This window comes from Epinephelus lanceolatus, chromosome 5 (genome assembly GCF_041903045.1).
Source record: "Epinephelus lanceolatus isolate andai-2023 chromosome 5, ASM4190304v1, whole genome shotgun sequence".
Classification (NCBI taxonomy): domain Eukaryota; kingdom Metazoa; phylum Chordata; class Actinopteri; order Perciformes; family Serranidae; genus Epinephelus; species Epinephelus lanceolatus.
This window is the reverse complement of record NC_135738.1, coordinates 18,288,055-18,315,415: the sequence shown is the minus strand read 5'-3', so window position 1 is coordinate 18,315,415 and position 27,361 is coordinate 18,288,055. Positions and strand designations below refer to the sequence as shown.

The 27,361-nt window shown below is 40.9% G+C and overlaps 1 protein-coding gene across 1 annotated transcript; it reads right to left on the bottom strand.

Moving 5' to 3' along the window:
• On the bottom strand, window positions 1-27,361 carry cd82b (CD82 molecule b). Its single transcript, XM_033635782.2, has 9 exons — window positions 27,227-27,361; window positions 20,851-20,923; window positions 19,532-19,604; window positions 13,170-13,294; window positions 10,505-10,579; window positions 7,898-7,996; window positions 5,545-5,718; window positions 3,709-3,792; window positions 1-2,021 (listed from the first exon to the last, which is right to left on the bottom strand). The coding sequence occupies exons 2-9, from the start codon at window positions 20,911-20,913 to the stop codon at window positions 1,944-1,946; spliced, it is 771 nt and encodes a 256-aa protein (XP_033491673.1). The 5' UTR covers window positions 20,914-20,923; window positions 27,227-27,361; the 3' UTR covers window positions 1-1,943.

Below are 27,361 nucleotides of genomic sequence, written 5' to 3'. Positions count from 1 at the left end.
TTCAACAGATTCTAGTGGGTTTAGGTTTATTAATATTCTCAATAATAAAAAGAAACATTTGTCTTTAAACATGGCTTACTACATTTTTTTCTACTGAACAGAATCTTTTTTTGTAAAAGTGTAAAAATATTTTAAACACACAATAAAAAGCCTTCATCTCTCATTAAGATAAATTATAGTTTCAATTTGGCAGCTCATAAAATAGAGGCTTGCTGCAGTTCTGACAGCCACAATTGTTCCTTTTTTTTTTTTTTTTTTTTAAATGGACACTTTCTGCCCTCTTGTGTCACTGCAGCATGATGAACACAATTTGAAATGAGTCACGTGAGACATAAATCACATAAAAGTGCAATCTATACACTAAATTAACCATAAATTCAGCGATAATAGTGTGTTTGAAATGAAGTGGAAGAACCGAGATGATGAGAAGTGGCATGAGGAAACTCAAAGCAACTTTTTTTTTTCCAGCAAAGGCAGCATGAGTTGACGAACATTCTCTGGTCGTAGCGGCCTCTGAAATATGCAATCACTGCTAGTTTCCAGCGTTTTTCTCTGCCCTTGTTACCGATAGCATCAAACCAAGCAAAATGACTTCTGGGAAAACAAACAATCACGCAGAGAATGGAAATTGTGGTCGCACAGCTGACACTTTCACATTACTGCTATGATGGTAAAAAAAAAAAGAAGGGGTTTTTCAAAATAAAGGCAGGTGTGAGGAGCTTAAATATAGATGTTTGGGGCAGGCGCTACGGGAGGTTGTTCACAAACTCATGCTATGCTAAGGAAATGAAAATATAGCTTTGACAGTGATGACAGATCCACTCTAAGGTTTCAGATTTCTCTGATTCAGACTAAAATAGTGCTGACAAGCTGCTGTGGCAGCCACATTCTGTACATCATAAATGACAGAGAGGGAACGAAGAACAATAGGACTCTTAAAACAAGAGCATGTGGGTGACAGCTTTCCCATATAAAATGCTGACCAAGCACTGGAGTGCCATAATCCCTTACCAGTCTTATATATATATACAGTTGTAAAAAAAAACAAAAAACAAAAAACAGAGATGACATGAGAATATAAAATAAGAAATAAAATACTCACTCAACACATCATACACACACTTACTTCATGCAAAACTAGTCATTTTGGAAAGCTACTGGTTCCCAGTCAGACACACCCGAGAGGAGGACAGAGATGTGATTTAGAGACGCTACCAGATGATGGAGAGCTGGGGGAGGAGGAGGTGGCGGCGGTGGTGGGTGTAAACGGAGGTTAATATCAGGGCTACTGGGTACAAGGAGCTGATGACAGAAGCCAAAACCTCCACCACAGCAGCCCTGCCCTGGGCCTCTCCTCCACCCTCTGCACCAAAAATACCAGCTGCAGGATCACAAAGTGGCATTAATCCTTGAGAGCGTCTACCACGCACACACCCACACCCTCCCGTCTCCCTCTCATCTCCATGCCCCAGAGTCAGAAGATGCTCCAGCTCTCAGCTCACCACATGTCGCTAAAGTGCTCTCTCTAGTAACTATGCTAAGCGCTTCATTGAGGACACATAAATGAACATTCGCATAGTATCAAACCGCAAATTCTCAGGCTTACACCAAAACAATATGACCAAAAATACACAAATGTCTCCTTAAAAAACACAAAATCATAAGACAACAATGGTAACTTGTGGACGTCTGTCCAACAAGTGTGTCAAAGCTTGATTGAGAGGTGTGTGTGTGTGTGTGTGTGTGTGTGTGTGTTTGTGAGTGTGGGACATATGGGGCGTGAGAAATCTGCACAGCTGTCAAGGCAGGAGAAGCTCAAATGGTGGAGACAGCTGTCTTAATGTGTGTGTGTGTTCATAACAATGTGAGGCATGGAGAGAGAGAGGGAGAGAGGAGAGAGTCCGTCCATCTGTGTGTGCTGTGGAGCTGGCTTCGTCTTCAGCTCAGTACTTCGGTACTTTGGTATAATCCTCCTGGACGACACTCTTGCACAGACACATGGAGAGGATCATCCCAAGGAGCTGCAGGAAATGGAGTTGTCAGCTTAGTTACCAGAGTTGAAACTGACCAGTGGAGCTCTCACTCAAACATGCACATGTTGGAGCCAGAGAATTAAAACACAAAGACATCAGAGGACGGTTTCTAGTCAAATCTGGGGCTAATATTAACTTAAATTTGTGTATTGTGGGTTTCCACACATCACGTCCATGTGAATGTTAGGAGCTGGTTCATTGAGATAAAGAGTTTGTAGATCTAAATCTCAGGACAGCTGCCATTAAGCGACAAGATGACGTAGCACCAGTCGAATCAAGCAGTGGAAAACAATGTAGGAAACATAATGTAAATTTGCCATTTTTGTTTGTTTCCTGTATTAATTTCAGGAAGGTTACAGTCATCTCATTGCTCCACACAAATCTCATATTCTCATCTGCTGCCATTTTCCATCTCTTTGGTGGAGTGGAGGTTTTAGTGACACTAAAGTTACATGCTTCATGTACATCGTAATTTATTTGCTGAGCCTGCTTTCATTGCACTTTGTCACATTTTGCTTTTTATGACACACCAACTTTCCACCTTTTGTTCAAAAGTAAGGTCTGCTACAACAGTGTCTTCTTTTAAAAGCAAACCAAATACACCTTCTCTTGCTAGCTTTCAGTCAGGTTTAAAGTGTGGGGTCAACGGGTAAAACCTTTTTTTTTTTTTTTTTTTTTTTTAATCAGTATCATTCCCATTGTTTTTGTCATGTGTGATCTTTGCCTTTATTGAAGCACATTGAGTGTACACCTGTTGTATGAAATATGCTGTATACATAGGCTTGACTTGACTGTACTCATACTGTACCATTATCATCTGCTGTTTGGATTTTATCTGCTCATGTTGATTAACTATATTGTATATGCTTAAATTGTATATGTTGAACTGTACTGTGTATGTCTTTGTATGTTTTTAACTACTGTACATACTGTACCAACATCAGGCAAACAAACTGCCAATGAAAACTAGCCTTTCACCTAATTCAGATGCATTTACATTTGTTTGAATGTTGATTCATGTACATTATCCCTTTACAAATAAAACATTAATCAAATTAAATTAAATACCTCTATGATTTTGTTGAGGATCACTTAAGACATTTTGAGAAATCTGCTTATTTGGCTTTCTTGCTGAGAGTTAAATGCTCTCAGCAAGTCATGAGACTTGACAAAGACACCAATCTAATGTTTCAGCCAGGAGACAGTTCAGCATAAAGACTGGAGGTCTGGACTCTATCTTCCAGCACCTATATAGCTCACAAATTGCTATGTCTTTACCTCTGAAGTGTAAAAACAACACATTATATGGGAGTGTTGTAAACAGAGTCAGGCTGTTTCCCTTCACTGGCTGCAGCTTCATATTTAACAGACAAACATGAGAGTGGTAACAATCTTCTCAACTATTTTTGGCAAAAAAGCAAACAAGCATATATCCAAAATGGTGAACTGTTCCTTTAACCATATTAGCTTTGGCTAAACTATGAATGCATTTCTGTGTGGACTGAGTGCCATGTGTTTTATGATGCAACAAGAAGGGATCAATTCAAGGTCAGTATAGTTAAAACAAATAATAACATTGACCAAATTCTATCAAAGTACAGCTCATATGACATGTAAGTATGGTACTAAGATGGTCTAAAAAATCTTTATGGAATGATGGGGGAGAGATAGATACCTCCACAACTGCCACACCGACACAGATTCCCAGAATAACTCCACAGTTGTCCAGGAGCCATTTCTCCACAGTGGTTATACAGCCCTGGAGCAGAGAACAAGAGAGGGAGAAAGAGGTTAAGAAAGACATGGAAAGAGGGGGGTTTGCAGACTGACGTGTAGAGCAGAGATGAATGGCTACGTGATCCCAGCCGGACATGAACAGAGCCTTTTCAAAACACAACTGTTGTCTTTGGACTGAGTCAGTGAGGGGAAGAATAACACGGCTTAGCTGAGTGGAGGAAAACTGTATAGAAAGGGAGGGAGAGACAGAATAAAGATTCTAAAACACGCAGACCAAACAACAGAACAGTAGAGTTTTCCTGCTGTTTGCACAAATCGCACAGCACAAACAACACAGTATTCATTTGCTGATTAAGTTATGACCACAGTGCCACACTGAGCTGGCAGCCGGAGTTACACAACGCCAGTCAAACTGACTTACGTAATGAGGAAAGGTGTGAGGTCTGTCAGAACAATGCGGGCGTGCTGTAGCATTGTGCACTCAGCTGAAGTAACACTGAGCAGGGTTTAGACTTGGGTCTGTTCTGAATGTTACCATTTCCTCACAATCACTGACCTCACAGGGGGCTGGGTAGCAAACCCAGGTTGAAACCCCATAATAAAGGCTTAATCGTGCCCATAATCACAGGAAATGTTACGCCTACCAAGGATAAAAATACATTAACATGAATGTTATATACACAATAGTAGTACCACTTACAAACAGGTATTTAACAGGTCATGTATTTGTACCAAACTGTTATGGTACAGGGGTCATGGTTCAGTGCATGCAGCCCCTCGCAGAGAGTGATGCACGTGATGCGGAACCAAAGTGCACAAGTGTAAGACCTGTCTGAAAACTTTTAGCCGTTTACTGTTTGCAACATATGCTGAGGTCAGTATAACAAGCTGATATATGTGCTCATCATTCACACTATGGCGAGCACAAATTAAACACCGGAGCTGGAAGACCCGCCTGCGGGTTCCTGATAAGCTACAACAGCAATGAAGACAGAGTTGTGAATACAGTATGACGAGGACGGTGTTTCGTCTGTACTCCACCGCTGTTAGAAATGCAAATGGAAACACACTGAACATGCAAACGCACATTTGACAGCATCACTCAGACATTTACATTTTACTACTCAATACAGTGAAAAACATAAAGTTTGGAGGGTCTTAATGCTTAAATGCTCTCAGTACCCAGCAGGAGGATTCTGTATGTCTTTGACACTTGCACTACTGTCTGTTCTAAATAAATGAAAACTAACATATCCTTATGCATTTGGATTGTTTTCCCTCCATACTGACCTCACACTGAACCTTGACTTCTGTGTACTATAACAGCCCAACTTAAAGATATTCTGAATGAAAGCAAAAACAGCTGAGCTAAGTGACATCCAACACATCAGACAGAGCGACTGAATAACTGAGCAAACACCTACATTAATGGAAAAAATCCCGTCTCAGATAAAGTAGTTGGTTTAGCACAGCGAGTCAGACCAGAGCTGCAGCTGCTTTACACAGCAGTTTCACATGGTGAAATTGAGTGAGTGAGTGAGTGACCACAAAAATTATGAACCGGGGAGGAACAGTTGGAGGCATTTTACAACCAATCACAGAGTTATAGTTCTCTATAAAACAAATGTGTTCACATATATTGTTTGAGTAATGCTTGCCATGCCAGCCTTGACACTTGATACTTTAATGAGTTTGAAAACTCAGCTGTTGGCTTCATCAGTAAATTCACGATCAAGATTTCCAACCTTAGTGACAAAACAGTGCTGTGATTTACCGTTTCATAGATGGGTAGATCTGTGGACAGGTGCTCACACAGGCCTACGTCCTTGATATCCGTGCCAGGCAGTGTGTCATTGCGACAGGAACATGAGTAGAGGTACTGGGAGCTGTTCTTGATCAAAATGTTCTCAGACCAGTTGCCTGGACCAGTCCATCCACAGCACTTCATCTGGTGATATGAAAGACAGGGAGGATGTGAGTGAAAAGATTAGGACATAAAAAGAAAAGCTGAAGATGATTTAAAAGCGTATAAAAAAATGACACACGAAGAAAAGGAGAGACAGAAGTTAATGTCAAAATAAATAAGATGAAGGCAAAAGTAGCAAATGTATTGGCTCATTATGAATGTGTGTTTCTTTTGCTGTGTTTGAGACCAATCTGTTCTTGGCTGCTGTTTTCAGAAAGACCAGGGGAAAAGAGGCTTGGCAGGAAAGAGACAGAGAGAAGGAGGAAGGAGATAGTGAAGAAAATGCATAAACTTCATTGGAGCATAAAACAATCTCACTTCGGCTTGCTTCAGAGCTGTTTTTATTTGCAATGCGCTGATTAGTTTTATGAGTCATTTCATCCAAATTACAAAAAAAAATAAACAAAACATACTTTCTCTCAATAGGTTTGTGTGCTGAGATTCTGAGATATCGTTCTCTTAGACTTCTGCTGCCAGCCTGAAACAATACAAGTGAATGGAATTTTGTTTGTTCTCTTCAAAGTATTAAAACCCACAGACCTCTCAGTAGAAAATAGGTCCAATTAAAACTTTCCACTGTGGGGTCTGTGGGTTATCCAAAGTGAGCGATAAAGACAGCTCTATTGTGCTGGGTTGGAGGAAAGAAACTTAGAGACTAATTTCAAAACCTTGGCACATAAAACCAAAACTATCTGCATGTCTCAATACCATGATGGACACTTAGAAAAAGTCTGATGTAATCGGCAGAGGTGGGACATCAGACATTGGTGTTAAAGTCCAAGTCGAGTTGCAAGTCTTTTCTTGATTTTGTTAAGTCAAGTCTAAAGTCAGCAAATTTGTGATATGAGTCTCACTCACTCATTTAAAAGGAGCTATACACAGTTTGTTTGTATTTGGTTCATTCTGTTAACCAGCTGCTCCAGATACGTCACAACAGTAGCTAATTTAGGCTACTTAAGTAATGTGACAACAAGGCTAGCAGTGCGGTTAACCATGAGCGCTCATTCTGGAGTAATTAGAAGTTTTCATGTTCCTCCAGTTCTGCTGTCACTGTGTGGATGCAGCATTACAATGAAGAGAACTTGTGACAAGTACTGAAGGGTGCAGTTCTAAAAATATATGGCCTCATGTCACTGTAAGAGTCACTTAAGATAACATCTGTCAATCCAACATGTTGCCGTTCGTGTATCTAAGTAGCACATATTCTTATGACCATACTGGCATGATGTCATGGGCTGTGTTTTAAACTGAAAGGGTATTAATGGTACCAGCAATGCAAACTGTCACTTTATTACAACAGACTTGTTTGATGCCTCCTAGAGTTTACTCATTTTACATTAAAGGGACAGTTCTGATCTTTTTAAGTGGGGTTGTATGAGGCACTTATCCATAGTCAGTCAATCGATACAGAAACTAAGCAATGTACTGCTATGGACGGGGGCAGCAGTAAAACAGCCACCTAAAATATTAATATCATTCTAAGTGTATGCTATACTTAAAATATTTTCACTGCTTTACCTTGCCATCAGATAGCAATTTCCCATAGGGAGCTGAAGCCATTATATTGCTCTCTTAAAAGCCAGAAAAAAACTGTCATTTATCATCGCTGAACAAAGGAGCTGCTGCTCTACAGCTGCCTCGATCAGTTAGTTTGTTTGTTTGTGTTACTGTATGACTTTGGCGTTTAAAAGGTTTAGTTTGGAATCACCAAAGTAGCACAATAACGCAATCAAACTAACTGAGCGAGGCAGCTGTAGACCAGCAGCTCCTGTGTTCAGCAAGCTAAAATTAACGTTTTTCTCAATGGAGTCCGGTGGCTGGAGTGTAGATGGGGAAGTGAAGCTGTTAATGGCTTCCCTGTTGGACAGTGAGGTCTGTGGCGAGGTAAAGCAGTGAAAACATTCTAAATATAGCATACAGATAAACTGTTTTTGATTTTTTTAAGTGGCTAAAATGCACTTTGCTGCTGCCCCCATCCATAGCAGTACATTGCTTAGCTTCCATGGCACTGCCCCTGCCTCCTCCTGGGGTGTGATGACGACATCTATTGCATGTAACACATTGACTGTGGATAAGTAACTCATACAACCTCACTTCAAACGATCCAGACTATTCCTTTAAATTTTGTGTGCTGTACAACCAGGCTGAAGAGTAAACTTACCGTCCTCTGAATGTAGTCCCAGGTGTGCTCTGTGGTCCTGTTCTGGCCAGTGTAGTTGGTTATCATGCCCTTGATGATGTTGGACATTTCATATTTCAACTGGAAATGAGATGAGAAGACATTATCAACAAGGTTTATGGGCCACATCAGTAGCTGATACAAATACTATAAATAGCTGTACATGAACAGTATGTGTGTGCATGTTTGTTTATAAGCTATAAAAAGAGTAAACAGATTGTGTCACATAGAAATCTGTCTTTGGTACAAAGTAGAGAGGCAGTGTTTGAGAAAAGAAAACAAGCACACCCGCACAAAACCTTTTTCTAAAATTTACTAGCAACATCTGAACTTAATGTTTCTTGGGGTAACATCTCGGGTGGTATTGCCCATACTGGGCTGAAACATTGCACAAATACAGCTTGGTAGGAGCACGACTCTGTGTTTATGTGTCTAAGACTACAGAGCGGTAGCAGCCATGTATCTTCAGAGCTCTACAGGAGATGAGTGAGAGCCTCTCCCTATTCTGGGAATGGCACCACCCTGCCTTGTGGTAAGCCTTAAACACAGGGAGCCCGTCTAAAGGCTGCAGACACACACGTGCTCTCAGAGATACACACAAACACACATGTGCGCACAGACACGCATGCACACATGCTGGAGGTCTAACAGCTGAAAGGTAGACAGCAACCTCCGCCTATCCTGAGTCGTACAGGTGTGACGTTTATCAAAGGAAAGGCATTTTATGTCCTGGGAGGGAATGACCGAGCTCAGAGTGTGAAACCGGTCCGTGAGGTTGTTGTGTTCAAACAAAACACTCCCTTCACATGCACAGTGTCAACATGCTGGCTCTATTATTTAGGCCAGTGCTGCTATTGATTTGACCCCTGATTCAATAGACTAGGTTTTAGAGGAGGAGAGTTCATGTCCTACTTGTGTTTGATGATCATCCTCATTCATGGTGTAAGCTTAAATGTGAGTTGAGTGACATGTTAAAGATACCCAAATACTCCACAGATGTAAAACTCACAAAGGACGTGTGATATTGGGATGTATTCTATAATATTGGCTGCATTCTGCTATATTGTTTTTTTCTTTAAAAAGTTTGGTTTCATATGAACTGTCTTTTACTTGGGTCTTCAACAAAGGGTCCGCACTGCAATTTATTGCTTGATTTTGTATTTTATTTTTTTTCATTAAACTATGTCTGAAAAAACACATTAACATGAATCCAACATATTGTCCTTTTCCGACACCTTATCTTTGAGAGAGTGTGTTTTCCTTCCTCAGCTGCCTGAAAAGCAAGGTCAAGACTGCAGCCTGAGGCTGATATGGCCTTCTGCCTGACAACCTTCATCTGCCTAGTTTAATATAGAACTCAGTTTTTTTTTTTTACAATATATATAGTAGTAGGTCCCCACTCTGTCTCTCTTTCACCTAAGCAGTCCTTGGCCTAAAAAACATTGAAAACTCCTCGTCTACTATAGTGGTCTTGTTGTAGGTACATCACTTGTGATTTGTCTTTAAACTTATTGGCGAGGCAGGGCCGTGAGCAAAACAGTCCTTTCAAAATGTGTTGGTGGTGATGCAGTGTCAGTGAACTTCAACATCGGCTTTTCATGAGTTCAGAAGAACAGCCTTGTTTTCAGCTTCTTGGCAATGTGTTTTTTCTCCAGTGAGTTTTTAAATCCTTTATTTAGCTTGAGAAGTGGACCACAAGCAACACTTCAGCCTTCAGGTTAGAAGAAACATCAAATATCGTCCATTTTAGACAAACTAAACAGTGACTGTATTTATTGTGACCTGTGATTATCTTCTAATTTGCCCTTTGCTGTCTATTAATGATTTTAGTTTTAACCCTGGGCTCATGCATCTATCTGTCTATCAAAGGCTCAACTCAAGTCAGAGCAAAGGCTGAAACATATTCAATCAACTCTTCATCCCGCCTGTAGGGGGCTCTGTTTCATCAAAGACTTCAGTAGAAAGTGCTTTCTGTCCCTGGAGTGATAATTATTGTTTTAGATGAGGCAGTGTTAGACATACCAATTTAATGTGTCAGCATATGACAGCAGCTTTAGCAACACTCATTCACCATGGATTTGTTTGTCTTCTCTCTCTTACACCAAAAACAAAAACACCCAACTGGGGAACCAAGAAGGACGACAATGGAAACATTCAGTGTGAGAGCATGCTCACTACTTCCTCTACAGTTGTCACAGCCCTCCTGCAGTCCACCTTCTTCATCTCACTTTCTACCAGCATCCATCCAACGTCACATCAGTCACAGACCAACAACACGTCACTTTCCATTCCATGAGGTATATATGTTTTATATATACCATATATATATTTTATATATATACGGTACATAGCCGTTCACAGCTGTGAAAGATGAAAGTATCAATACCCAGTAGGCCCAAGTGTTACCAGTAGGAGGGGTTAAAGGTGAAATGATTTCAAATCAGGACAGAGAGTAAAAAAGGGGAAAAAATGAAGAAGCCTAAAAATACCCTTAAAGACAGGAGGACAAATGACAAAGAAGTGAAATTGAGAAAAAGGGGAAAGAAGAACAGTACACTGATGAAGTGCATCAGAGAGTCAGTGTCTTACCCGATCTCTCTGGAAGTAGATGAGAACTCCAGCTGTGACCTGGGCGATGAGGATGAGCAGGAGGCAGGTGAAGTACTGTGGGGGATAACAGAAACTATCAACAAAACTGTTAAACCACTGACAATTAGGGCCGTAACGGTACATGTATTTGTGTCGAACCGTTCGGTACGCGACTTTCGGTTCGGCACGACCCTGTACCGAATTATTGGGCGCAGGATATTATTTTAATTTATTTTGTTTTATTTTAATTCCGTTTTTCAAGCCGAACCATTTAAAATATCTAGTTCCCCGACGGACATAATTGAGTGACGGACCGAGTCCGACCGTAAATCTCCACCTTCACTTTGTGCAGCGCATTCTCGCATTCTGACAACATGGCAAGTGAGCCTGACGAACCTGAAGACCCGCCTGCAAACCTTAAGTCCTCCGTTTGGGAACGCTTTGGTTTCAGGGTAAAATACGAAGATGGAAATAAACAAGTGGACAAGACAAAAGCAGTGTGCCGACATTGCAGAACAGCGGTCGGGTATGTACTTGGGAAACACGTCTAATATGCTAACGCACCTAAAGCGACACCACCAGAGTTTGAACGTTAACTGGCACGACTAGATAAAGCAATCTGGTGCAAACTATGATATCGTCGTCGTTTAAAAAGAAAGAGCGTTTCCCTGACCATCGCGCTAAAGAAATAACCAACGCCATTGGAGTTGAGTAAAATTGTTTAAGCTGCACTTTAGATATAAGCATGTTTTGTTTACTGCACTTTAACAAAGTGGGAAAGCTAAGTAAGTTCCTAGTAAAACTGAATCTGAGCAGGCTTAAAGCTGCACTATACTTTTTATTTTAATTGAGTAAAACTGTTTAAGCAGAAATTTATATTTATATTTTCATTCAAAGAATGTGAAAAAGCAGGATTTTATATATATTTGTTTCATTCAAAAAATTGTGTAAAAAGAGTTAACTGCTGTGGTGCTATGTTTTAATAAGGTTACCAATAAGTAAAAGATATTTAATAGTTGTCTATTTTTTTCATTAATGTACCGAAAAAAAAAAAACCCAAAAAAACGAACCGTGACTTGTGTACCGAGGTACGTACCGAACCGTGATTTTTGTGTACCGTTACACCCCTACTGACAATGCTGTAGGAAATCAAATATATCTTGTTTACAAATTATGGAAAATTAATAAAGAAAAAAAGCAATAAGCTGCTATATAATCGAATGTTTTAATGAAAACAATGTGACAATGGAAAGGGGTCAGGTGAGGTGATCTACATCAAATTATCAACCAAATCTGCAGCTCCCCTCAGCTTTAAGGAGCTTTACAGTCAGTTTAAGCTCATTGTTTAGCTGTTCAACCTGCATCTTAACTGTTTTGGTTCACTGACTCTGCTCCCATAGTGTTGTTTTCTAAGTAAAAGCTTTAAAAACCCACTGAACACTACCTGCTCAGCACCAAAATGCAGACACAGTGACTAGATGGTGAATATATAATTGAGCAGCTTAGGAGCCAGATATTTCTCTCAGGAGTTAGTAGAGACCAAAAAACAGAGCTAAAAGTCCAAAAGACTGAATATTGGACTTATGTTCATCAGATGGACACAAATATGATTACACAATGCAAATAGTGTTGCTCTGTAACTGCTGGATGATTAAACAAACAACTGTTTCTCAACTTCAGAGATCACAATTGCATAACTTGTTTCCGGGCCAAGCACCACCACCACCACCACAACCCCTTCAATCACTCAATTTACACACAAAAATAAAACAAGCACAAAAGAGAAACTCTTAAGCAGACATTTTATCTTTCATTTTACATATTTGTTAATCTGAATCTCCAATCTCTAAAACCTTATGCAAGAATAATGCAAGCCATTAAAGATCTTTCCACAGACTCATGTATGTCCTCCCTGAGTGTAACTAGTGTGTGTGTGTGTGTGTGTGTGTGTGTGTGTGTGTTTTTGTGTGATGGGGGAGTCCTCTGCCAGCTGGTCACTGTCACTGGGAGAAGTAGGTCACAGCAGTGCTTCAGTTAACCCCTAGCAGGTTTAACGTTGTAGAGGTCATGCACCCATCCCCGCTCTTGTTGTACCCCCTGCATCTCTCAGGCTTTATCCCTGTCACCCCCCTCCCCTCTGTAAGTCCACACATGCTGCGAGGCCCCAGCCCACACATAAGCACAAACACGAAAGGGCTTTACTGTCAGCAGGAATTTATCATGTGTTCTTAGCCAAGCTTGAGATCTCAACGAGGTGCATTTGTGTGAATGTTTCATACAAAACATAAGTATACTGTAACTATATTAAAATATAAACAATACTATACTGTTGGTAGGCTCTGTAGATACAAAAGAACCCTTCTGTGGTTGGCAAGAGAGCCAACAACTACTGAGATAACTTTATTTAGAGACTCAACATTAGAAAGATGACAGGAAAAAGGAGGCGAGAAAAATGAAATAATAACAGATCATTTAGTTTTAGGTGTGACAATGACCGTGGTCACATGTTAGATGCTGCATGAGTTTCACATGCACATTTAATTTTATACCACCCTATCTTTGCTGTGGTGGGGGTGTTAACCCTATCTCAGCCTCTTAGAAAATGAAAACAAGCAGTAGCATGTCAGCACTGGAGCTTAAAATGAATGTTGTTCCGAATCCTCACCAGACCCAGCAGACAACGAATTTCGTAGATGGCTCCTATGCAGCCGAAGAAGCCCATGGCCATTGACAATGAACCCACTCCAATGAGGATGTAGGAGGCAACTTTCACCGTGTCTGATGATTCCTCTGCAGAAAACAGACAGAGACACACAGGAAGAATTAAACATAGACAGAACCACTGAAACCAACATGGGTGCTGTAAACTCAACACCTGCTACAGTAGTTTGAGAGCAACAGTTTGTAGTTAAATTCAGTTTTATGGTTAAACTCAGCTCCTCTTTTTAAACAGAAAACAACCAGTTAGAACACAAAAGACACTGATGCATGATGCTATGATAGAATAACAGCAGCAGGGCCCTGATCTCTGCTCTTGTTTTTTTAACTTTAATCACAGTGTGTGCACGTGCAAACAAATGCAGCTCAGAGTAAGGCCTCTTCACATGCAAAACCATTTTGATACAGATGGTAACAGCCAGCCAAAAATGATTCACAGTGCAAACCTTTCACTTCTCTGAATTCAGAATATTCTGGTGCTTTTCTCCCACAAAAGATTATTTTAATAGGCCACCGGAGAGAGTTGGACCAATGTGTGGCGAGATTAATTGATTTCCCTCTTTGGTATGTGGAGCGGGAGAGCTCCAGGAGGAGGGGGCAGGGACTGAAATGGAAGATTGGAAGGTTGGAGAGGAGATAAACTGGAGCCATTATGTGGCTGTGTGTTATCTGGGCTGGAGGAGCTCCAGAGAGTCAGAGCTCGGTCTGCAGATGAAGCCAGAATCTGAGCTCTGTGAAATGGCTCCAACTCCGAAAGATTCCTGGGCCAAGCGAACCAGCCAGAGCTATCAGATAACTCACTCCCATCCATTTGGTGAAGAAGCTGACAGACACAGCAGCTCCTCCACCGCTGCTGCTGCTCAATGAATATAATACAATGTTGTTTCTTGGCTTCCTTTATCACATTAAATGCTGATGCTTCGTGCAGCAATCATCCGTACACACACTCTGGCACAATGAATATTAATTATCCCACGGTCTGTAAAAACAACATGTCTTTCCAACTACAACTCTAGGCTACTGCATACATCAAGCCAACTTTTGTCTACACATACATCCAAGTCAGACTATAAGTTGCTTCATGATTTAGCACCACCTTACTTTGCAGACATCCTCAGTCTTTATATTCTGTCACGTACACTCAGTATCACAGGATGCAGGCTGTGTCATTCTTCCAAAGATAAATAAGCTATCTGTAAGACAGCAGTTTGTTTTTCTACCATGCCCGATTCTTTGGAATAAACCGCCACACTCAAGTACAGAAATAAACAAGAATAAGATTTAAGATTTAAGATGCTGCCATACAACTGAATCTACTGTATAGGTAAAAACAGTGACTCTAGAATATTTATCAATTAACAGGTCTGCCAAAAGGACAACCCATTCTATATGTAATCAAGAGTTAAAATAACTAGTCAATTAATCAATCCACAGAAAATTACTTGACATTTTTGCTAATAATTGAGTTATAATTTTTTGTCAATTTCAAGCAAAAATTTCAACCATCTTCTAGTTCCAGCTTCTCAAATGTGAAGACTTAAAAGGACTGCTTCATATCACTGTAAAGTAAAAGTCTTTAGGCTTTGGACTGATGTCACCTTAGACTCTGAGAAAGTATAATTCCATTACTATAATATATAGTATAATAGTTACAGCCCTTATGTAAATATATATATATTATGTAGAGCGTATTTTGTACATCGATGGTTTAATGTACTGAAACATTTAGTGACTTTAAATAAATGTACAAGACACAAAGTACACACGCTGGCACAACAACATTATTACACACATGAACATTGCTGACTCTATATGGGTTACCAGAGCAACACATGTTGTGGCGCTTTGAAAATAATTGAAAGGTAAAAGTACGTCGGTCGACATATGCAGAGTGTTTATGTGGCTACAGGGTAGCATTTAAAGGGAGGCAGACAGGCATACTGTATGTTCTGGGCTATATCTAGCACTGTGTTGAAGCATGTTATTTCAATCTCTCTCTCTCTCTAACACACACACACACACACACACACAAAACCAGCATCTGCAAACAGAACAGATGTCCACAAGTTCCTAAAAAGCAGGAATTAACTACCTGAAGACTTTGGCAAGATGCAGTGGTTTATGTGGGAGCCTCAGTGGCTGTCAAGAGATTGATTGAAATCAATGAAATACACTAAACATGAGAGATGGCAAACAAAGCATGCAATAGATTTCAGAGTATCTTGTTAGTGGCGCAACAGATCAATGTCTAGTGCAGAGACAGAAAAGAGGAAGCAGTGATGTGAATAGTGTTGAACAGCAGGATACAGTCATTTTTTTGTGCTCGATACAAAGATTTCCATCACAGTTATTAGTCTCAATGTGGAGCAGAACTATTACACTGCACTAAGTTGTGGCACATTTAATCAGCATAAGAGATTTAGTGAGTGGGCATTCCAAATATTTCTTCCATGTAGATCATAAGCCATTTTTCTATGGTTATTAAAAGTGGGAACTGTAATTGAGAAAGATGTTTGTGTGTTAGTTTCCCTGCAGCCCAGTGATTAAATGAACACTTGTTCCAGTAAAAACATACACCATGGAGTTAGAGGAAACATCATGCAACACTAATGCAACCTCAAAACGACTCTCTGCTGTGACCACTTCTGAAGGTTCTAATTGAAGCAGTTTTCTAATATCCTTGGCATGCTATAACAATACAGTTAATCTTTGGATTTACTTTTTCCTCCCACATCAGTGTCTAACAATGGAACATGCTCAGGCAGTTTTTATATTTCAGTTGCTATTTCTAAAAAAAAATAGGAGTGCTTTCTGTCAGCCTGTCTGTCAGGTGTATCAAAGGTGCAGAGCAACAGATACCGAACTTTACAGCCCTCCTGCAGCGCAGCTAACATCTGTGTTCTGTGGTGATTTCACAGACACTTTTTCTGAAGTCAGCATGTGTTCGCCTGGTTACTGTGCTCTGTTGTGTACTATGGCACATTTCCATTTAGGTCGCTGCTAGATATTCGAAAATAGTTTTTCGGGTGGTTTCCATGGAACTTTCCATTTAAAGAAGCAAGCATTATGGTGCCTTTCAAGAGAGCTGCTGAGGGAGGAGGGGGGACTGTTTAGTATTGCAGGTCTTTCTGTAAACATGACCAGAGCCACACATTCAGCTTGTGTAGAGCTGAAGAAAAGTCACGGTTGACTTTATGTATAGATTAAAAATGTAAACATAAGTAGATCAGCTTCCTGCTTAATTTCTAGAGTTTAAGCAGCCTAAAGAAAAATCATTTTCCAACCAAGTTGCCTTTTGTCTGTTCATGACTTTGGAAAGTTTCTGAATTAATCCGCAGCATATTTCCAAACTGTGCTTTGGCGCACTCTCTGGCTCACAGACCTCCTTTCCAAGGCTGACTTTTGTTTAAACATAAGGCAAGCTGTGTTTCAGCAAGTGCCAGCAAGATAAACTCAAGGCATCATGTCACTGAGGTAAACTATTAACAGCGCTGTATTGATATAGCGGGGTGTAAACTGAGGGTATGAGAAATAGGGGTCCTGAAACCAAAACATTCCCAAAGTTCCCCTTTCTGAAGTCATTGGACAGCTGCTGAGGCCTCTATTAATATAACTCATAAAGAATGGAAACTGAAAACACAGAGATCCTGTTTATGGTCAGGCAATGGTACAACTTCTGAGGGGAACACACAGAGTCAATAAACAGAGTTGCCTGCAGCTTTGGTTTTTTTCCCTCCACGGAGTGGCAAGAGAATTCCAGTGAGGTTAGAAATTCAGGGACCCAGTCTGGAGTCGAGGTTAACCCATCCAGCGTACATGGAACAAAAATACATGGATCAGAGAAGGTCATCAAGCTCCACGTAGGAAGGGATATCCTTAGGGTATCAGTGAAGCAGGATCTCTGCTATCACAGAAGGTACAGATGGATTATCATAACAATAGGACTGGAGGCTGGCAGGGATGATGGATACTGTACTGCCTTTATGTTCTGGACGCCTGACTGAAGATAAGCAAACTCAGCTCAATAACAACCTTGAAGTGATTCCTCCCCTAGTAGGGACCTCGAGGGCTGAAATATGAGAGGAAGACAAGACTCAGTCTTACTAGTTTAGGACACAAGGTCAGTTCTGGTTGGTCTTTGTCATAACTTCAGCCTCTTCACAACTCATTAGTCAAAGCAGCACAGACCTCCAGCCTAAATATAGATTTCTCCAGCTCTGCTCGGCCCTCAGAGACTGGCCTTTCTCATCATAAAACTTCCCATAGTTTGGACTTCAAATGGGGGCTTAAAAGGTTAAGGCTGCAATATCTGATTATTTTCACATTAATTATCATTAAATCATTATATCAATGAAATAGTAAAATTTGATGTCTTTTTTTTTTACTTTGCTTTGTCCGACTAAAATGAGAAGATATTCAATTTACAATTCTACAAACCAAGATAATCAGCAGATCCTCACATTTGAGGAGACGGAACCAGACAACATTTAGCACGTTTGCTTGAAAAATTGAGTGGTGTGTAAGATTCAGGGGGATTCAGTGGCATCTAGCTGTGACAGCTGCAGGTTTCAACCAGCTGAAATGTCCCCCCGTTAAAATTCCATTATATTCCAAATGATCCACAGAGGTATTTTCCTCTCATAAGCAAATGGACCAGGTGATCAAAAACACGGAATAAAGAAGTTTCATGTTACAAATCAGTGTTTCCCCTTCCCTCTTCTAGGCCAGCACCTACTCCTGTGTGTTCACCTTTTTTCTCTGGTAACTTTATGTGCACTCTCCTTTTTTCTGATCCAGACATTCAGGAGGAATTTATTGGGAGCTGAATTATCCCAAAAGTCTCCTCCTCTCCCAAACAAACAGACCCTGTGATTAGAACTGGTAAAATCTCTGAATAAAGCAGTTTCATATTACAAATCAGCATTTCTCCAAAGCTGTTTGGCATGTCGGACACAGACCACTAGCCCAGCACCTGCTAATTTGTGCTCACCTTTCTTCTCTGATAATGTAAGATCAAGACATTCAGGAGGTTTTTACATGGAGCCAATTTATCTGTGTCTCTTCCTCTCCAAAAAAACACTCTGGTATAAAGACTGAATAAAGCAGTTTTTCTGACCCAGCTTGTCGCGAAGCAATGGCCAGTGCAGAAAAGAAAATGGCTCTATTTAGAGCCAGTGTTTGGTTTGATTGTATTGGACTAATGTACAAACACTGCAGTGCAACATGGATTCACTCAGTAAATCTCATAGTCTTCTCAGACTGGCACAGCCCACATGCTTTAACCACATGTGAGGTTTAGCTGAATAGGTTAACACTCATCAGGCGCAGCTCTGCAACCCACATCATATGCCCATTTCCTGTAGTAAAGGGGTCTCACAGTTTCACTGATGGAAACACTATATTTGACTACCAACACATATTAAGTTGCCAGATAATAAATTGAAAGAATTCTTCTTTATACGCTGATGTCGGGAGAAAACCTTACTGCTGCTCTCGGCGATTCTCCATCTGGGATGAATACACTGAAAGCATTTATAACAAGATTTATGGCAACTAAGAGTTTCCATCCGTGGTTCTCTTTTTCTTTTCAGCTGGAGCTGGGTTTCATTATGCTTTCTCTAGTGCCTTCACAGCAGATAACCTAATGTAGATATGTTTTTGTTTACGACAAAGCTGATAACCTCGTCTCTTAGGAGCATGCCATTCCAAGGCTTGGTTTCTTTTTCACCACGCAGTGTCTACAAATAGATCTGTGACAACATCTGTGAAGGTGGGGGATTCTATCTGTGCACCTCTGCCATCTTGGGAGCTGAGAGAACCAGCAAGTTTAAAGTACAACTCTATGGAGACTGAGGGGGAAATAAAGCTGCTATTTACTGACATAAGATAAAACAACTCTACATGCCTTGGTAATTGTGAGTCTGTCACCTTCTCTGACTAAGCTACTTCCCTGGATCTCCACAGATGTGTCTATCAGTGTGAGTCGACTCTACAGGGAAGCTTTTGAAAGGCTGAGGAAGTCATAAAGTTTCATCTGCTAGTCATATTTTTGGTTTGTTGCGAAAATCCCTTGGTGTTTCCTTGGGAATGAGTGCTATGGGATAAAATTCACATAAGCTCTGCAGAGTAGGCCAGAGGTTTTAGGATTTGACAAGCCCACTCTCCTATCTCTTTTTCCCCCCATTCTACTGTGCTCAGACCAGCTGAACTGACATGGGTCAAAAGTGCTGAATGTTTGCTGACATGGGTGTTATCACGAAAGGACGTGACGGCAGGACAGCAGATGTTTGTGAGTGAGATGACACTTACGTAGGACAGCAATGAAGCTCTGGTTATCAAAGAGGACCCACAGGCCAAAGCCCATGATCAGCGCTCCGAAGATCTGTGGAGGGGGAGCAGAAAAGAATCAGCCACCAAATCTCATGTGAGAGTAAAACAAAGAATGTGTGCTGGTGTGTCTTAAAGAGAGGGCCTTATTTATGCTTCCTCAGTCTGTCACATCTGGAATTAATCAGATCCTCTCTGTCTGCATGTCTCTTTCTCTCACAGCAATGTGCAGAGAGAAAGACGATGGGGAGAGGATGAAGAGACCCACTCTGCTGATTTTTTTCACAATTAGCCAGCCACAAATCTACCAGTTATACTCAGTCACCCATATCCTATTCAGAGCAGCAAATTGAACAGTGATAAGTAAGGATAACGGGGTCATGACTATCAGAAATGAGGAAAGTCATCACTTCTAGACTGGAACATTTTATCACTGGCGTCTGGAAGCCTCAGAAAATTATCATTTTCACCTTTGTACCCTCGTAATGCGGAAATGAAGTTCAGAACTTCTATGTAATTAAGAGGGCCCTTGTTTAGAAGTTGTGGGGCACTGTAGTGGGGGCAAAATCCAGAGATGACAGGCTCTGTTGATTCACCGTGCCGCCCCTCCCCAACTCCACAACACTCATTAGAGCCCTGGCTAAGAGACGTTCATTTAGAGAGACTGTTGAGCTCCCAGCAGCCATCATTAGCCCACCACTTCCTGGCTTCCCCTAACCTCCACTAGTCTAACCTGTCCACATGGACAAACACTGACACAAACACACACGCTTCCTATTAGGCACCAGTTGAGTGTTCACATCAAAAGGTCTGCATCAGGTTTACGGCCGCAGTCTCATTGGAAAGGTCTGGACATCCTCGTAGAGTCAGTTTTAGGAGTCTGGGGTTTTATCAACCCCTGGACTTCATGTTGTGGCCGGTGTGAGAGAGGAGGAAACAAACAGAAACCATCTGCTGTTGTTTAGACCTGGCTATGCTGTGGTACTCTGTAAAGTCCCTCGCTTCAGGCAGAGTTGCGGCAACATTTCCCTATGTATCTCCATTAATGTCTGGTACTATTTGAAAAAGGATGCTTATTCAAATAAAAACTAAAACAGCTAAAAGGCATCAGGAGGCTCCCAATGCGTCACGAGTGTCTGATTCAGCTGAAGGAGCACAACATACCTATCTTTCTATCTTAGGTAAATAAAGCTGCTGACAAAGTGGTAAGTCAAGTGACATGAGTCTGACAATGCAGGCTATGCATTTGCGAGTACTGTACCAATGCCATCAAGCTGTGATGAGGAAATGTGAATGCTTACAAAGAAGAGCAGGTTGAAGAGGAATAGAAAGTACTTGGTGACTGTAATGCATCCTTTCCCCATGGCTGCACTTCTGGAAGACAGAAATAAACAGAATTTATTGGTTAAATGAAACATCAGAGGGTAATATTGCAGTCTAGTGTGGGCGTGTGAGATAAAAAGAGAAGACAGACACAAGATGGAGAAATTATACAATAACAAAACAAAGACAGCAAGCCTTGAGATAGCCTTGCATACCATAAAACAAGGACACAGGAAAATCTGCACAGTTGGGTTCCTGATTAAACACAGTTTCAATCTTCAAAGCAACATCCAACCTAATTGCCAAGTTTCTCCAGTTTTAAACAGCCCAACCTTCTTTAGTTTTATAAGACAACAACTGCCTTATGGCTTATACTGTTTTATGACAGTATAGCATGCTTTTGAAAGCAAATTTGTTAACAAATATAGTTTAATTCATGACAAATGAGAGGAACCACCCTGGAGAGACAGATTGGAGAGAAGACCACCACAAAGTGGCGAGTGGTGAAGTCATGATGACTGTGCAGAGACCATGACAGCATGTGGTTAGACATGCTATTGTCATCACAAGCAGAAGGGGAACCAGGCCGGTCTACAACTGTGTTTACTAGCAGTTACAAGCTTGGTTAGAAACACTGTGTTTTACAGTCGATTTCATTGACTACTTTGAGCCAAATGTACAACAAGAGTAGCCTATAAAACCACATCCAGCCATATTCAGTACGTCTGACTGCTGTCATACAACCCATTATAGACAACACAATAATGTTGTGAATCAGACCATCAAAGCAAGCCCAGAACTGTCTGACATTTTAACTTTGGACATGTTGCACTGATGTCAGCATTGTTTTATGATCACTTTACCTCCCACTCATCTATAATTGAGTCTACCATGTGCACAGATGTATACATGACTGCATACAAGCCTACACGTGACTGTATTCACTGACTTTTCTGTGAGTAACATTTTCCTTTGCGGAAACACCTGTAGGCCAGGCCAGCACCACACATACAGCACAGTAAGGACACTCTATGAAACTCTGGCAACACGATTCAGCCTGGGCTGCACAAGGCAAAAGAAAATATTTACCACAACCAGACCTTTTCCTTCGCTGGGAGCACTGAAAATATAACCGGCTATTGTGGTTATTTGAGGAGTCTGAAAATATCTTATAGAGACAACTCCCCGTGTATCAGATGACAAGCTGTTCTCCTCTCCCTGTCTCTTCTACATCAAAACCGAAGGTTCTTCCCAATGCCTGGGCCTATAGTACTGTGTATTTACTTCTATTTTAAACAGTGTATACACTTCTGAAAGCAAAAACCCATGACCTGATGTCTATGGTGTATTATTGCTGAGTATAAAGGGTACAGTCACTACAAAGGTCCCATATTTTTTGCACTGTTTAATGGTGGATTTCTTGATTAGCAGGGCAAGTACTGGTTGGGTAAGTAAAAAAGCAATGTTTCATGATGCAAAATATAACTTTCTGCATAGATTAATATGCTGCAATTTAATTGTTTTTGAGTCATACTGGAGCATTTACTTATTCAACATCTCTCAGATCTGACGACTAGACTTTTATCGTCCCCTTCAGCTGATTAGTGGTGTGTCTGTTTGTACATGCAAATGAAAGGGAAGTGATAATACCTCAGCTGTCATCTCTTTTGAATATATGTAAGCATCATGACAACAAGAAATGAGTTGCAGCCTAATTTAGACACGTATTTAACTCCCATTACCATACTGTTTACTTCCCTACTGTGTTAATTTTATTTCGCCTGTTGACTGAAGTGACACTATACTGTCACACATTATTAAACTTTTCCTCCTTCAAAATTCTTTGTCTAATTTAATCTTCCCAGATAGATTTAAGGGGCTGTAGAATGTCTAAAACACTGAAAGTAAGGATGTACCAAGTAATACAATTTGAGCCGCTGGGAAGCATCACAAGAGCAACACAAATGTTAGCATCACCCTGGTTTCCTCAACAAAAAGTCAATGGTGTTTTTCCATTGGATTTTGGATTGCTGCCGAAAATAAGCTTGTGGCAAACAAAAATTTATGATACTCACATGTTTTGTTCGGCGGGATAATCTTTACAAATGAAAAACACTTTTATGATTTTTGAAGTGTAAATGCAATTGCCAGAAGTAAAAAGCTAATGTTAGGCTATAAACAAACTACACCAAAGTTGTATGACTTCAAAGTCACTGCCACAACGAGGTAAAGCCGTATTCAGCGTGATGACATTCTGTAGTCTCATTTGGCCAATTGTTATCAACCATCTTTTTTAAGACACCTAAAGGCTTCAAAATTTAAAAGGGGGTATTTACAGTACTGATGTATCTTATGTTGTAGAACAAAGCATGAAAGCCTCTCAAGCTCGTGTTAAACACAGACATTATTTCAGGCATCTAACCAAGAAACCATTAAAAAAAAGTGCTGACTTCAAGACAAGGGAAATGGGAGTGCAAAAATAATTTGTAGGCTCTATGTTTCCGAGCAAACATGCTTGGCTGGAAGACACCATCTGTAGAGTAGGCCTGTCAAAAGATGGCTGAGGTTAATATTACTGACCACTGATACTAGACTATTAAATGTACTTGATAACCTAAATAGCAACACAATTCATGTTTACAAAGCTGAACACAGTACAAAGCCCAAACCACACAGCAGATACCCCTGCAAAGATGATAATCCTTAAAGGAGATTGCTGGTCTTTATGTCTAGATACTGAGCAGCAGTGCGGATTAAAAAAGGCTTAGTTATGACAACCATTGTTTGTTGACTGAGCCCTGTCCATCTGAAAACAATTCCCTACAACGCCTCAATGCTACTTGTTGTATTTTTCAACAACAACAAATTAAATAGTCTAACGGGAGCGCCCAATTCATTCCGAAGCAGCCAACTGAACATATTGAGGCTAGCAGCAGAGCCAAACCAAACCATAAATACACTCTTGCAGAGCCTCCAAGCAAAGTCACATACTGAGCAGATACTGTAAACTGTGGGGCCATTTTATAGGTTTATTTTTGCTGAACCTACCTAGACAAACCCAATCACACGGGACTCCCTGAAAGTGAATGACAAATCTGTTCCAAGGCGAAAATAAGGATTGGAAAGTGCAATAGAAATTCAAAGCGGAGCCAAATGGCAAATCCAAGAAACAGTAACCTTGTGTAACAGTTCGTATTCATGATGCTGCTAAAACCAAAAGACAATGTAGTTTGTCTGAAGTGAGACAGCGGAAAAAGAGGACAGTAAGGCTGAGGCTTATGGTGCAAAAACCACATGAGGAAAAGACATGACTCTCTAAGAAAGCTGCAAATGAGTCACCTGAGCTTTCCAAACTCTGTGACCTCATGCAGCCACTTTTTGCTCTTTCGTACCCCCATTTCCCTTCGCGTGGTTTGGCATAAGGTGTGATCACCATCACAAACTGTTTAGGGTGCACTAAACTGAAATTAAAGTTAATTGTACAAAACAAATAGCACACAAGCGCAGGGTACAGATAATTATGAAGGCAGCATTAGTGGCAGATGGCAGCGACTGCGTCTCTCATGGACCCAAAATGGACCAACTACAGCCCTGTCGCACACAAAAAGCAAGGCAATGTGCCAACCTCTATCTACCACCACCTCCTTTTTGCGTGCTCCTGCTCCACTACAGTAGGTGTGCATGCTCAGATATGTATTCCTTATTGTAAACCACAATGTTGCTAAAAAGCTCGCATGTAATGCAAGAGCTCTGCAAGAGCAATGTGGCAACTGGATGTTGCTCATTTTGCTCATTGCATCTCTTCAGTTTTTTCCAAAGAAATGCCTCCTTACATCTCACAACCCTTTTTACTGTAAACACACGGATCCTAACACAAACAGTTTGTGTCCATAGATCCCCCTTTGACAGCTTTGTTGTAAAATTACAATGTCACACAGATGATAAATGTACATAACCAGGGCTTTTGTTAAAGGATGCAACAACAGAGCTGCGTCAAACTGGTCAGAAAAAGAGGTTTGATTCTTGTCACACATTATTTTAATAGCTGAAGGCTCCATCACTTCAACGGGAGGCTGAAATACACTTTAAAGTTGAGACCCTTGATCCTGTGATGTGGACAGTTATCCTCAGTAGTAAATAAGTAATACTGGCTTTTCACTGCTCCCCCGGTAAAGTGCAGTGTAACCAGGAGGTCCCTCATTTTTGGATGTGACACCTGCTTTAACGTCTTTGCTTTACACGAGATTCTTTAAAGCGCAACAACATAGATATAATTCAATATATCTCATAATATTAAAGCCACACATTATACTGGAGCCATTAACAGACGGCACATTGCACACAAATTCACATTGAGTTGAGACGTGACCATGGCAGGCAGGTTGCTACTGTCAAACCAGTTATACTTTCTTTAACTGACTCTAGAAGATGACTTAACACTCAAATATTTTACCAAACGTAACACTTTTACGGGTTAAATTGAGCTATTTCGTTCATTTTTCCAGTGACTCCAAGGTTTTGGAGAAAGTGGTCTTTACTCAGCTGCAATCATTCCTAGTGGCCCATGACATGTATGAAAAGCTCTAGTCTGGCTTTAAACCACATCACAGCACTGAAACAGCACTTTTGAGGGTTTTTAACGATCTTTTGTCAACTGTTGATTCATGTAACTCTGCTGTTCTGGTGCTACTTGACCTGTCAGCAGCCTTTGATACCGTAAATCATAGGATCCTCCTGTCTCGCCTGGAACAGTGGGTAGGTATCACAGGTACTGCCCTTCTATGGTTTCAGTCCTACCTCACTGATCGGAGCTTCTCAGTTAACTTAGGGGAATTCAACTCAGCTACGGCTCCTCTCACCTCTGGTGTCCCCCAAGGCTCCATTTTGGGCCCCATCCTCTTCTTGCTCTACATGCTGCCATTAGGGTTGATTTTTAAGAAACACAACATACCTTTTCACTGTTTTGCAGATGATGTACAGATCTATCTGCCCCTTAAATCCATTAGCAAGGATTCTGTACAGCCACTGCTAGAATGTTTAAAAGATGTCAAATCCTGGATGGACACTAACTTTTTAAATCTCAATGAGGATAAAACAGAGATCATTATGTTTGGATGTGACCCCTCCGATTACTCCGCTGATTTTCTGGGCCCCTTCACTCCTAACATCCGTTCCTCTGTTAAAAATCTCGGTGTGACCTTTGACAGTGCTTTTAAATTCGATAAACAAGTTAGATCAGTAATACAAACCAGCTTTTATCAACTCAGGCTCTTAGCTAAAGTAAAGGGCTATCTCTCCCCCCAAAATCTAGAGAGGGTAATCCATGCTTTTATAACCTCATGTCTGGACTTCTGTAACTCGCTTTATGTCGGTATTGACCAGTCACTGCTACACCGTCTACAGCTTGTCCAGAACGCAGCAGCCCGCCTCCTCACTGGAAAGCGTAAACACGAACACATCACACCAATCTTGGCCTCGCTCCACTGGCTTCCAGTGCGTTTTAGAATTGATTTTGAGATTTTATTGATTGTTTTTAAAGCCCTAAATGGGCTGGCACCCCCTTATTTAACCGAACTCCTGCACTTTCATGCTCCCTCCAGAGCCCTGAGATCAGCCAGTCAGCTATTACTGGCTACTCCTAGGACTAGGCTGAAGACCAGAGGTGACAGAGCCTTTGGGGCGGCTGCCCCTAGGCTCTGGAATAGCCTGCCGCTGCACATTAGGTCTGCCCAGACCCTAGAGGTTTTTAAGTCTTTTCTTAAAACCCACTTCTTCTCTCAGGCTTTTAACTCAGGTTGAGCTGGACACCCAAACATTTTATCTTATTTTGATCTGTTTTTATAACTCTTGTATTTTATTTTATTGTATTGTATTTTATGTATCTTATGGTTATTATTGTGGTGTACTACTGGGTACCTCATTGTATTTGCTTGTTTATTTCTATTGACCTGTTCAGCACTTTGGTCAACCTTGGTTGTTTTAAATGTGCCTTATAAATAAAGTTTGAGTTGAGTTGAGTTGAGTTGAGTGACTTACTTGAACACTTTATCGACGGTTATCCGAACCAAATCAGTTCGGTCGTTAAAGAACGTTAGCTTAACGTCAACTGTCAACTGACGTCTCCTCCGCTAACACAGCTAAGCTAACCTAACGGCTGAAACATGCTAGTTAATTTACTGTAACTTTAGTAGACATTTTGTCATGAAGTGTTTTTTTAAAGAGCTGGACAAAGTTTTTGAGGCAAAGGAGATGGCGGCTGACTTAACGTTACTACAAAGATCCCAGCGCAAGTTGCTCTTCTATTGTTGCCAGCTACAGACATGTTAACGTGATTAAGTTAACGCTAAAACTTACTTTGACTTGTTCTTCTTCTCCGCAGATGGTCACAGTTGGCTGAGGGGTCGACCTTCTTCTGTCCTGCCTGCTGCTGACTGACTAAACTGTCTGGTGAGAAACAAGTTGTGTGTGTCTGTTTCTGTTCGTGTGTGT